This window comes from Artibeus jamaicensis, unplaced genomic scaffold (assembly GCF_021234435.1).
Source record: "Artibeus jamaicensis isolate MK-2021 breed Jamaican fruit bat unplaced genomic scaffold, CSHL_Jam_final scaffold_847, whole genome shotgun sequence".
Classification (NCBI taxonomy): Eukaryota; Metazoa; Chordata; class Mammalia; order Chiroptera; family Phyllostomidae; genus Artibeus; species Artibeus jamaicensis.
In genome coordinates, this window is record NW_026522057.1 from 22,228,924 (window position 1) to 22,241,999 (window position 13,076).

At 48.0% G+C, this 13,076-nt stretch overlaps 1 protein-coding gene across 1 annotated transcript; it reads right to left on the reverse strand.

The window, feature by feature from the left end:
• Positions 1 to 7,503: 7,503 nt before the first annotated feature.
• Positions 7,504 to 7,965, reverse strand: LOC119049975 (ATP synthase subunit g, mitochondrial-like). The gene has a single exon (XM_053660183.1). It carries the CDS (start codon positions 7,913 to 7,915, stop codon positions 7,604 to 7,606), a length of 312 nt encoding a protein of 103 aa, XP_053516158.1. The 5' UTR covers positions 7,916 to 7,965; the 3' UTR covers positions 7,504 to 7,603.
• Between the last annotated feature and the right edge of the window lie 5,111 nt (positions 7,966 to 13,076).

Sequence of the window (13,076 nt, forward strand, 5' to 3'; positions counted from 1 at the left end):
CGTGCTGCAGAGAAACCGTCAATACAGACTCCACTGTTGTCTGGCTGCTGATCATCCCTAGCTCTTCCACACTTACATCTCGGGCCCAGCTGGCTGAGATTCGAAGCTGTAACACAGCTCATCCTAAAGACTCTCTCTTCCAGCCTTTGCCACCTCCTTCTTCTGACTCTGTAAGGCTCGACTGAGGCGCCTCCTCCAAGAGAAATCCTTTCTGTGATCCACTGTGCTCAGTGGGAGGCCCCTTCCTAGCCCCTTATCCTAACCTACCCTATGCCCAAGGCTCCTGTGACTCTTAGCAAAGAGCTGTATTCGAAGAAGCAAAATTTAGTAATGTAAATGGGAAACTGAATAAAGAAACCCCGTTTAAAATGAACTCAGGAGGCCAGAAGAAGAAGCTCTCCTGCACTACCATTCCATCTCAGTTATGCACCCCAACAGGAAGAAACTACCTTGCGTTTCCAGCAAGGGTTTCTACTACCCCAGAAGAAGGAAGAGTTTTCTCCTTGCCCAGCAGCAAGCCCAGCCAATGGGAACCCTTGCAATTCATCCAATGAGAACCCATCACCAACCAGAACTTTCACTTTCCTTCAAGGACTTTCCTTCCATATACCCCTACCCAACTTCCTCTTTTTTCTGTGGACTTGCCTACCTATACTTTTTTCTGTAGCATGCTTGTCCTGAATAAACTTTTAAAAAAATTTTTTTTTATTGATTATGCTGTTACAGTTGTTCTATTCCCCCTTTCATTCGCCTCCACCCTACCCCCCATCCCCACCATTACCCCCCCTTTAGTTTATGACCATGAGTCTCAAGTCCTTAAGATTCTATATTTCTCATGCTATTCTTCCCCCCCCATCTATTTTCTATCTACTGTCTATGCTACTTATTTTCTGTACCTTCTCGCCCCTTCTCCTCCTCCCACTCCCCTGTTGCTAACCCTCCTTGAGATCTTCATTTCTATGTTTCCACTCCTGATCTAGCTGTCCTTTTAGTTTGCTTTCCTTTTAGGTGTGGTTGTTAATAACTGTGAGCTTGTTGTCCTTTCACTGTTCATGTTTCTTTAACTTCTTTTTCTTAGATAAGTCCCTTTAACATTTCATATAATAAGGGCTTGGTGATGATGAACTCCTTGAATTTGATCTTATCTGAGAAGCACTTTATCTGTCCTTCCATTTTAAATGAAAGTTTTGCTGGATAGAGCAATCTTGGTTGTAGGTCTTTGGATTTCATGACTTGGAATACCTCTTTCCAGCCCCTTCTTGCCTATAAGGTCTCTTTTGAGAAATCCGCTGACAGTCTGATGGGGACTCCTTTGTAGGTGGCTGTCCCCTTAGCTCTTGCTGCTTCTAGGATTCTTTCCTTCATTTTAATTTTGGCTAATGTAATGATGATGTGCCTTGGTGTGTTCCTTCTTGGGTCCAACTTCTTTGGGACTCTCTGAGCTTCCTGGATTTCCTGGAAGTCTATTTCCTTTGCCAGATTGGGGAAATTCTCCTTTATTATTTGTTCAAATAAGTTTTCCACTGGTGGCTGTGCCTTTCCCCCCTTCTGGTACCCCTATAATTCGGATGTTGGAGCATTTAAAGATGTCCTGGAGGTTCCTAAGACTCTCCTCATTTCTTTGAATTCTTGCTTCTTGACTCTTTTCTGTTTGGCCATTATTTGCTTTCTTCTGGTCCACTCCATTGATTTGAGTCCCAGTTTCCTTTTCATTGCTATTGGTGTCCTGTGCAATTCCATTCATTTCAATTAGTTTCGCCTTCATATATTTGTCTAATTTGTCGGTATAATCAACCAGTTCTGTGAGGATCCTGATGACCAGTGTTTTAAACTGTGCGTCTGTGAGTTTTGCTATTTCTTCATCGCTTAGATCTATTGGCTCTGGGGCTCTGAGATCCTCCTGCGCCATTCTTGGTCTGTTCTGGCCCTTTAAGTGTGAGAAGCGGCACCTTGGATTCCCAGGTCGCTGGGTTGTGACGCTATATGTGGGGGCGTGGCCAGAGCAGGGAAATGGCGGTGCCCTCCACTGCCGCCTGCTGTGGGGACCAGCCGGCCGGTCCAACCGCCCACTCCCTCGCCTGTCCACCCGCGCACAAATGCGCAACCTCAGTCAACACGCAGCCCCGCTGCCCCGCTGTCTCCCCCGCGGTCGCTCGCCTGGTCGCTCGCTGGGTCGCTCACTAGGTCCGACCCTGCGCCTGGATTCCGAGCGGGTATGGATTCCGCGCGTCTGGATTCCGTGCCTGAGTCCGTCTGGCCGAGTCCTCCCGCGCAACCCTGCTCCGCCAGCCGCTGGTTTCGCCCCTTACCGGTCAGGCTGAAGAATTTGTTGTTAACGGACTTCCGAAAAGTTCAATTTTCCATGTTCTGGCTATGTTTTCTATTGCTAATATTTAGTTTTCTCTAATCCTGGTTGTGTGAGAAGGCACGACACATCCACCTATGCCTCCATCTTGGCGGAAGTCTCTTTTTTTTTTTTTTGCTGGTAAAAATAATTGGCTGTTTTTATTTTTAAGGTCACCATAAGTGATTGTAAAAGATGCCCGGTCTTAATTTGGATTTCTTACAGAATGCTACAGGGCATGCAAGGTTTAGCAATAATTGATTCTCAGAATTCATTCTCCTCTGCCATTCTCTCATTCATCATAAATATTTAGTGAGTGCTTGCAATGTGCTAGGACCCATGTGGTCACAGTGGATCCCAAATCTCTGATTCATTGAAGGTTCCCCAACTTTCTCCACCTGCTTTTACACTCTCCTTTCTCTCTCATTTTTTACCCAACCGTACTTGGGATTCTGCTGCCTGCCACCGCTCCCTAGGGGAAAATTCCAAAAGCTTGGTGATAAAGGAAAGGAGTCTATTCAAAAGAAGTTGCTTAAGTTTGTTAATCAAGGCTAACTCTAAACAGAGGTGTCCAACCCACTGCCCACAGACTGCATGCAGCCCAGAATGGCTATGAATGCAGCCAAACACAAAATCATAAATTTACCTAAAATCTTTTTTTTGCTCATCAGTTTTCTTTAGTGTTTGCATATTTAATGTGTGGCCCAGAGATGCCAAAAGGTCATCTGAGCTCTCTTATATTTTCCCAGTTAGTTTTTCGTTATCTTGTTTCTACAGGGTTAGTTTGCCAACTAAAAACAACATAATATACAAAAACTACACAATTTTGGAAGAATGGCAGGCTTCTGCCTCAGAGCCTGTTTGTTCTAGAACACCCAAAGAATAAACCTGCCACTCTCTGCCAGGCCAGCCTGAACCTAGGCTGTGTCTGGAGTTCCTTCCCATACAAAAATGCTGTCCACTGGGAAATGCAGGCAGCTGCAGCTCGATCATCCAGGCATCCTCCAGAAAGAGGAGCCTGAGAGTGAGCCAGCGCAGGAGCCAGAGAGCTCTCCCTTTTTCTTTCCATTGGCTCCAGAAGCATTAAGCTTCTCAGCCAATCCCATCCTTGACTGCCCACAATTTGCCTGGGCAAACTCCTCCTGCGGACCGTCCCTACTTCTCCCCAGTGATCTGAGTTATCTTCATCAGACCTCTCTGGGTTGCTTCTATTCACTCTGTATATGCTTTTTGTTATAGGAATGATCTATCCTCTTAAATTAAAATTTTACTGTAAAATATACATGACATAAACATTAGCATTTGAACCATTTTGTGTACAATTCGGTGAAACTAAGTGCACCAGCAATATTGTACACCTATCACCACTATTTATTTCCAGAACTTGTCACCAACCCAAGCACAAACTCTGTGTCCATCAAACAACAGCATCCCATTTCCCACTGCGCCTAGCCCCTGGTAACCGCTATACCTCTGTTCTCCTTTGTGTCTATGAATTTGCCTATTCTAGATACCTCATACAATCGTGCAGTGTCCTTCGTGTCTGGCTTATTTCACTTAGTACGATTTCAAAGTTTACCCGTGTCATACATAGCATGTATCAGAATTTCATGCCTTTTAATGGGCCGTATGATGATTCCATATTTAGCTTTTTGAGACACCTCCAAACTGTGTTCCACAGCAGCTGCACCATCCTACATTCTCACCAGCAATGAACCATGGTTTCAATTTCCCTCATCCTCGCCAACACTTGTTATTTTCCATTTTCTTTGATAATAGCCATCCTGGAGGGTGTGAAATCAACCCTCCTTTATATGAATTGACTTCTAATTGCAACATTGCTCTTCCCAGCAAAGAAATGAGATTTCTTCCTCCCAGTTCCTTGGTCCTGTCTCTCATTTCCCTAATGTTCTGGGGCAGTAAAGACAGACTCCCCTGAGAAAGTGGAGGGGAGAGCTCTAGAGAGGGCAGGGGAGGGACCACTCCCACACGGACCATCTTATTCCCTCCTATTCTCATCGTTCTGTGTATGTCTGCTTTTTCACTAGACTGTGAGCTTCTGGAACACAGGACCCTGTCCCTGGCCCTGCCCACCCCTGTATTCAGCAGCACAGGGCCGGGCACAGAGAAAGTGCTCGGTGAAGGAGTGAGTGAATGGGTGTGTGCGCACATGTGTATAATCTATTTGCTATATCCCAAAGCCAAGTGGCAATTTGGGGATAGACCACCGTGTTATTTCTTCTGCCTCCTGACTCCCTGCATCGGCGTATGCCGAACAACCCCGGGGAAAATAGGGTGGCCCAGGAGTAAAGCACTTGATCCAGCACTTGAGAGCTGAACTCTGGGGCAATGTCTACCATCAGCACCACGCTCTGTCACTTCCGCTCTGGAAGCCAAGCAGCATGAAGGTAGCCCATGGTGACCACTTTGGGCCTGGTCACGTGGCTGCCACAGCTAGGAAACCTTCCTCTCATGAGCTGCAAAGAGAATTATCTCTCTATGATGGCAGCAGCCAAGTCTTACAATGTGTTCAGAGCACTTTCAGTTCTGTTCAGTCTAACAAAGATGGGTTCTGAGCACCTACCAGATGCCAGGTGCTGGGTGCTGAGGCCTCAGAGACGAGGCCCACCCCGCTTTTGCCTTCTTGGAGCTCACAGACCAGAGGGAACAGAGAGGAAAGCTCATCTGCAGCGCGGAGTGAAAAGTGCTGTGATGAAGGAAACCCCCAGGGGGGCGAGGCAGCCAGGAGAAGACAGACCCCACTCGGCCTGGGCGCAGGCAGGGCAGGCTGTCTGGGAGAGGTCATCTTGACACAATAATCCCTGTGAGGTAGGCAGAGCAACATTTGCTCTCCTCATTGTGTGATGGAGCCCGCTGAACGGTGACGGCCCAGGGAGGCTACGCTGTCCCTAGGTGGAGTGTCCGCTCAGATCCGGTAGGTAAGGAGGTGAGCAGGGGTTAAAATCTCACTTTCCCGGTAGGTATGGGGCCCAGGTGGGGGACTGATGTGAACAGCTTTCCTTGGGGGCCTCCAGAAATACATATTATAGCTCACCGATCATCTTTCTCTGTTGTATTTTCCTAGTAGCATAGACATTTCTAAGAGAACCCCCGCCCCATTTCTCAGATGGGGAAAACAGTTATAAAAGGGTACCCAATACCAAGACATTACACACAGAGTGCCTGTATGACCCCACAATCCCACTTCTAGGTATGAACCCAAGAGAAATGAAAACATGTCCACACAAACATTTGTACATTATCCAAATGTCTATCGGCTGATGAATGGCTATATAAAACATGGTATGTTGGCTGTAAAAAAGAATGAAGTACTTATATACATGCTATAGATGGACCTTGAAAACATCATGTTGGTGAAAGAAGTCAGCAACCAAGGACCACATACTGTATGATTCCATTTATAGGAGCTGTCTAGAATAAGAATAGGCAAATCTATAGAGACAGAGAGCAGATTAGTAGCTGCCTGGGGCTGGGGGCAGGGTGCAAGGGTCAAGGTGATGGCTAAGGGGTGTGGGCTTTCTTTTTGAAGTGACAAAGATGTTCCAAGGTGATGATCACAGAGTCCTGTGTATATACTAAACACCATTGACCTGTACGCTTTCAGTGAGTGAGTTGGATGGTATGTGAATTAAATCACAATGTGGAATAAAAAGGGCACCAAGTGCCATAAAAGGGGGGGGGGCACAGCCTATATTCGCCACCCACCCCCCTCAATTCCATCCTCAGATTCCATGCCTTCCTGCCAGGGGTGCAGGCTTCCCCTCCTGGTCCAGATTCTCAGTTTGTAAGCTGACGATGGGGGCGAGGGCTCCCCCTCACTCTGGAGCCTCATCCCACTTAAAACTTCAGCTTGTGGAATGTTGGGTCCTGAGCATTCTGACACTGAGACCGCGCTTTCTGAGGTGGAGAGGGTGAACAATGGGGGGCGTGTTTGAGGGGTCCGGTCAGAGGGGTTCCCTCAGATGGGTCATCCACCCCCGGTGCGGCAATGCTTAGGGAACCCTCGTGGGAGAGAGGAAGGGAGGAGAGAGGGACTTGGTCAAAATGCTGACTTCTTTGTACAAAGTGAGAGCCTGGGCCCTTGGGATGCTGGGGCTGCCGCGTGGGGCACAGGGTCTCCTGGGAGCAGAGGGCTTGTTTGCACTGTGGGGGTGCAAACCTAATTGCAGGAAGGACAGCAGGGCAGACAGGGTTGGGAGGAAAGGAGGAGGGAGGGGGATTTTGGTCAGCAGCTGTTAGGGGCTCCTCCCCTGTGGCCCCGTGAAACGTGTGAGCAGCTAGAACACCTCGTGTATCCCCGAGGTCTGGTGCTGCCGAGCACGGGCACGTGTCCGTTAAACAATTGTTGATTGCACCGGTGTGAGCTTCTTTGGGGGCAAGATAGCAGGGTGAGATAAGCAGTCTTGGGAGTCACAAAAGCCTGGATCTGAATCCGATTCCTCTGCAGGCCAGCCGTGTCGGTATTGGATGGGACAGTGGGCTACTCTGAGCCTCGGCTTCCTTATCTTTAAAATAGGGCCAGACCCACTGACCTCGCAGGGTGGTTAGGAGAATACCATTTGCAAACGTGACCAGCAAAGAGAAGGTTCCCCCATGGATGCTGGCTGGCCTGCAGTGCTTTCAAGTGGACGAACCCCCAACAGGAGCTTCAAGGTCACACGCTCTCACTGAGAGGTAGGATTTACCCCTAGAAACAGTGAAAAGGGGTCCGTGGCGTGCCCGTGGAAATGGTGCTGATGTTGTCTCGGGAGAATTCAGAGGCTAAAGAGAGGGCTGAGGCGGTTGGGAGCTTGGAAAAGTGGTAGGAGCTTGAAGGATGAGGTGAGGGGGTGTTGGAGAGACGGGGGGGGGGGGGGGGGCGGGGCAGGCTCAGAGGTGGGGGGGCGGGGGTGTGGCGTTAGGACGGCAGGAGTCTGCACAGATGAAAGTAGAATGTTGGTGCAGGCGGTGGGGCAGAGCACGAAGTTAGGTGGGAGAGGCAGCAGAGAGCGGATCAGAAAGGCTTTAGAAAGGAATGTGTCCGGGGCAGGGTGGGGGTGCTTTGGTGAACTACATATTACCATCGGAGACCTTGGAGTCCCCCACAGACAGACGTGCCCAGCCCATTCCTTAGCCCCAGAAGAACGTGTGGGTTTTTTTTTTTTAATATATTTTTTATTCAAATACCATTCTCATCATTCATGGTCCAAGAACATTCAAATAATAAACCAAAAAGAAATAGATGTCAAAGATTGATCTTCAAACATTATAGCCAATGATGCCACGCTTGCCTACGATCTCGCCGACGTAAAACCACATCCACACCTCAGTGGCCACCAAACCATTCAGCACAGCTTCCTTAACTGTGAGCTGTTTGAAGCTGCCAGTTTGAGCACAACTGACTATTTTTTTTAAGCTCTGTATAGCTGTTGGGATCTCAGCAGGGGTTGGAGGAATCAGCTCAACCTTGGCATAGCGCCAAAATGTGGCCAGTCGAGGTTTTGAGTAAGTCACAGCAGCATTTACCAGCACTGGAGGCTTGTCCGCGAGGTTACGGACAAATTGGGCCATGGTTGCCGGATGGAAATTCCGTGGTCCTCAGAAGAACATGTTTTCGTCTGTAATGCACGCTAGTATATTAAGAGCTCAGAAGTCCTGCAGGACAGGTTTTCTCAACAGCGTAGTCATGGGGCCTGGCCCTGCCGTTCCACCAGCTGTGGGGCCTTGGACACGTCACTGCAGCCACTTTGAGCCTCAGTGTTCACGCGTGTCATGGTGAGGAACTGACTGGGTGAAATCTCTGAGGCCCCGGCATAGGCCCTGCCTCCTTACTGTTAGTTCACGCCAGAATCTTTTTTAAAAATTGTTTTTGAAAGATTTTATTTATTTACTTTTAGAGAAAGGGGAAGGGAGGAAGAAAGAAAGGGAGAGAAACATCACTGTGTGGTTGCCTCTTGTGTGCCCCCTACTGGGGACCTAAGTCAAAATCCAGGCATGTGCCTTGACTGGGAATCAAACTGGTGACCCTTTGGTTCGAAGGCCAGCACTCCATCCACTGAGCCACACCAGCCAAGGGCATTGAGCCAGGTTGTCTGGATTTTGCTGACTCAGGTGAGGCCTGGAGCTGGCTCTAAGTCATGGGCTCAAGGTCACCCAGCTAGGGAGTGATACACCAAGGTGGGCATGACAACCCAGTTTCTGAGCCTGAGCTCTGAAATAGTAGCAGAAGTCGTGGGAGTCTTTCTCAGACCTCCTAAGGGTCTTTAAGTCCCCCAGGGTGTTCTGTCGAGCAGTGTTTGGCCGGATACCCTTGGCTCAGGTACTACTCTGGACCCCAGGATTACATCAGAGTCGTGAGTGTTGACCGACAAGCTGGGCTGGCATGCACCCCAGCCTCTCTCTCTGTCTGCCTCTCTCCAGCAAAGTCACCGGTTAGGCACAGAATCTCCCTGCCCCTGAGGTGGGGATAATGTCCAGGGAGTGGGGGTATCCCTCCAGAGTGGACACTCACAGCCAGCCCTCGAGCCAGCACCAAGAGCGTTTTCGTTCCAGGCCGTGTTTCCAGATGCTGCAGGGATGGACAGTGGGAAGGAGCCCCCATCGGCTTCCGAAAGGCCAGCGGAGAGGCCTGGACACAGAGAAGCATCAGGAGAGGAACCTCTGGAGCTCAGGACCCCAGAGCAGAGTCATCTGGTAGACCCAGGGTGAGCTGGGAGCCTCTCAGAGAGCAGATCCAGGAGAGAACCCCCTGTGACCTACCTGGAGCTGGGGGAGAGAGGAGGGAGTATTTCCAGCCCAGGGTGGACCCTCCCAGTCACAGCACCTGAACTTCTCATTCATCGCACAAATCGCACTGCACCATTATTTGTGTTGGCCTTTGTCTGAACTCCCACTGATCACAGGCTTCTGCTGTGTCTTGTTGAGCTTCAAATGCCTCACGCCTGGGGCTGTGCCCGGAGTATAGTAGATGCTCAATAAATATGTATTCACTGACCTAATAGAAGAATGAACAAAAGGGAGGCTGAGAGACATGGAAACACATGCTTCCATGGAATTGTTGTTACTAGTTTCTAAATATTTTCTATATATAGATATAGATGTATATTAAACTTCTCTGCAGTTGAGAATGTATTCTTTCTAAAAAGAGAAAATCAAGCAAGAGCCAGAGAAAGGCAAGATAAAGGATTTGGGAAACGGGGACAGTAAAACCTGATTAGCTTATGGTTTAAATTTAATTACAACCAGAAACCTCTACACAATCTCTTCTACACGAAAAGTTAGGGGACGCAGTCAAAGCCAGGTTCAAGTTCCCCGAGACCGGTACTGCATACCATTCTGGTGGAAATTAAAGCCAAGTTAACACGTCTGCTTAAATAGCTTGGCATTGGTTCAGACTGACTTGAAACTGTCTTTCCGTTCGTCCATTTCTAGAGATGTGCCCCGAGGAAATGGCTGAAGACTCAGGCAAAGTTTTGTGCAGAAACAATTTTACCGTCACATTGTTTTACACACTAAAAATCAGAGCCCATGCACCCACAATGCCCACAACAGAGGAACAGTTTAGTGAATTACGATTATCTATAAAATATGCAGTTTTATGCTGTCATTAAAAAGTATGCTTATGAAAGATTCTTGGCATGGGAATGTTAATAGGATGTTCATATGGGAATAATGTTAAATTTAAAAAAGACTGCAAAACTGTCGATGTAATACAGTTTCAAAACCATGTAAAAGTATGCAATTACTTGAAGATGGCAATTAAATAGATCCTCATTACAAATAAGTATGTATACCCATAGGGAGAAGCCTGGAGGGACTACTCCAGGGTATTGGAGCAACACCCATCGACACAGATTCACAGACGCAAACCCTGAGCAGTTGACTTCAGCTTTATGACCAAGTTCAAGTCTCTCAGCCTCTCGGAACACCAGTTCCTCTGATTTTTCTTAAAAATAATAAATAATAATATTAAATCCTAACTCTCTAAACATTGACATCAAAGTGCTTACGATTTGGGGAACTCACGTCAGTCCTTCGTTCACTCTCCTAGGCACTGAGTGTACACCTATGGTGTACCCAGCTCTTCTGGTAACTCCAATACGTACGAGAATATAAAACGATGCCCCGTCCGGGAGCTGAGGGTCCCTTTGTCTCTTCTCCCAGGAAGAAGCTGTCATCCTGGGTCCCCCAGGAAGAGCCCAAGGAACTGCAAGTAGGCCAGGATCGGACCAAGCCAGGAAATGAGCTGGGGGTGCTGCCTTCCAGGGTCCCTGCAGCACCAGAAGGGCTTCAGCAGCAGGGTTCAGCAAAGGAGACCAAGGACCTGCAAGGGAGAGAGCAGAACCCAGGGAGAGTGGAGGGTCGGGCCCCCAAGGGGTGCCAGGTAATGCCCCAGACAATTGGGCAGGAAGGCTTGGAGATTAATTGGGCAGGACCCACGGGGAGATTAAGGACCCCCGCCCCCATTCTGGTGCATTGTGTCTGCTCCTCTCTGTGCCTGGAGATGTCGAGCATGAGCATGCAGTTTGTGTGGGTTACTGACATAATTCTGGGTGGCCTTGGTTCTCCACAGAAAACCTTTGACTTGTCTCCAGAGTGGCCCTGTGGTACGTCCACAGGTGCTGCAGGCAGGGAGCAGGTGCGGGGGGGGGGGCATGGAGGGGGGTCTGCATACAATTAAAATCGGGACATGCTGGGTTTAACAAAGCTCCAGCTGGTTTCTTTTTTTTTTAACTTCACTGTAGGAATTTATTTTTTTTTAATTTTTATTTTTTTAATTGATTATGCTGTTACAGTTGTTCTATTCCCCCCTTCATTCCCCTCCACCCTACCCCCCATCCCCACCATTACCCCCCCTTTAGTTTATGACCATGTGTCTCAAGTCCTTTAGATTCTATATTTCCCATGCTATTCTTGCCCCCCCCATCTATTTTCTTTCTACTGTCTATGCTACTTATTTTCTGTACCTTCTCCCCCATCTCCTCCTCCCACTCCCTTGTTGCTAACCCTCCTTGAGATCTTCATTTCTATGTTTCCACTCCTGATCTAGCTGTCCTTTTAGTTTGCTTTCGTTTTAGGTGTGGTTGTTAATAACTGTGAGTTTGTTGTCTTTTCACTGTTCATGTTTCTTTAACTTCTTTTTCTTAGATAAGTCTCTTTAACATTTCATATAATAAGGGCTTGGTGATGATGAACTCCTTGAATTTGATCTTATCTGAGAAGCACCTTATCTGTCCTTCCATTCTAAATGAAAGTTTTGCTGGATAGAGGATTTCATGACTTGGAATACCTCTTTCCAGCCCCTTCTTGCCTGTAAGGCCTCTTTTGAGAAATCTGCTGACAGTCTGATGGGGACTCCTTTGTAGGTGACCGTCCCCTTAGCTCTTGCTGCTTCTAGGATTCTCTCCTTCATTTGAATTTTGGCTAATGTAATGATGATGTGCCTTGGTGTGTTCCTTCTTGGGTCCAACTTCTTTGGTACTCTCTGAGCTTCCTGGATTTCCTGGAAGTCTATTTCCCTTTGCCAAATTGGGGAAATTTTCCTTTATTATTTGTGCAAATAAGTTTTCCACTGGTGGCTGTGCCTTTCCCCTTTCTGGTACCCCTATAATTCGGATATTGGAGCGTTTGAAGATGTCCTGGAGGTTCCTAAGACTCTCCTCATTTCTTTGAATTCTTGCTTCCTGACTCTTTTCTGTTTGGCCATTATTTGCTTTCTTCTGGTCCACTCCATTGATTTGAGTCCCAGTTTCCTTTTCATCGCTATTGGTTTCCTTGCAATTCCGTTCATTTCAATTAGTTTCACCTTCATATGTTTCTCTAATTTGTGGCTATAATCAACCAGTTCTGTGAGGATCCTGATGACCAGTGTTTTAAACTGTGCGTCTGAGAGTTTTGCTATTTCTTCATCGCTTAGGTCTATGGGCTCAGGGATTTTGAGAATTTGCGACATTTTTGGTCTGTTCTGGCCCTTTAAGTGTGAGAAGTGGGGCCTTGGACTCCCAGGTCGCTGGGTTGTGACGCTGTATGTGGGGGCGTGGTCAGAGCGGGGAAATGGCGGCGCCCTCTACTGCCGCTAGCCATGGGGCCGCTGCCCCGGTCGAACCGCCCACTCCCTCGCCTGTCCGCTCGCGCACAAATAGGCGACCCCAGTCAACACGCAGCACCGCTTCCCCGCTGTCTCCTCCGCGGTTGCTCGCCTGGTCACTCGCTGGGTCGCTCACTAGGTCCAACCCTGCGCCTGGATTCCGCTTCTGGATTCCGCGCCTGAGCCTGTCTGACTGAGTCCTCCTGTGCAATCCCGCTCCACCAGCCACTGGTTTCGCCCCTTACCGGTCAGGCTGCAGAATTTATTGTTAACGGACTTCCGAAAAGTTCAATTTTCCGTGTTCTGGCTGTGTTTTGTGTTGCTAATATTTAGTTGTCCCTAAACTTGGTTGTGTGAGAAGGCACGGCACATCCACCTATACCTCCATCTTGGCGGAAGTCCTCCAGCTGGTTTCTTTAGGCCAGGATGTCCTAGAAGCTGTGTCTTGGCCCTGTGGGACTTGCAAGAGATGGTTACAGTATGGTGCCTTTTACAAACTTACTTGATTTCAAAATACCTTCCTCTGTATTTTAAAGATTTGTGGTTTTTTAAAATATTGTATTTATTTATTTTTAGAGAGAGAGGAAGGGAAAGAGAAAGAGAGAAATATCAGTGAGTGGTTGCCTCTTGCATGCCCCGTACTAG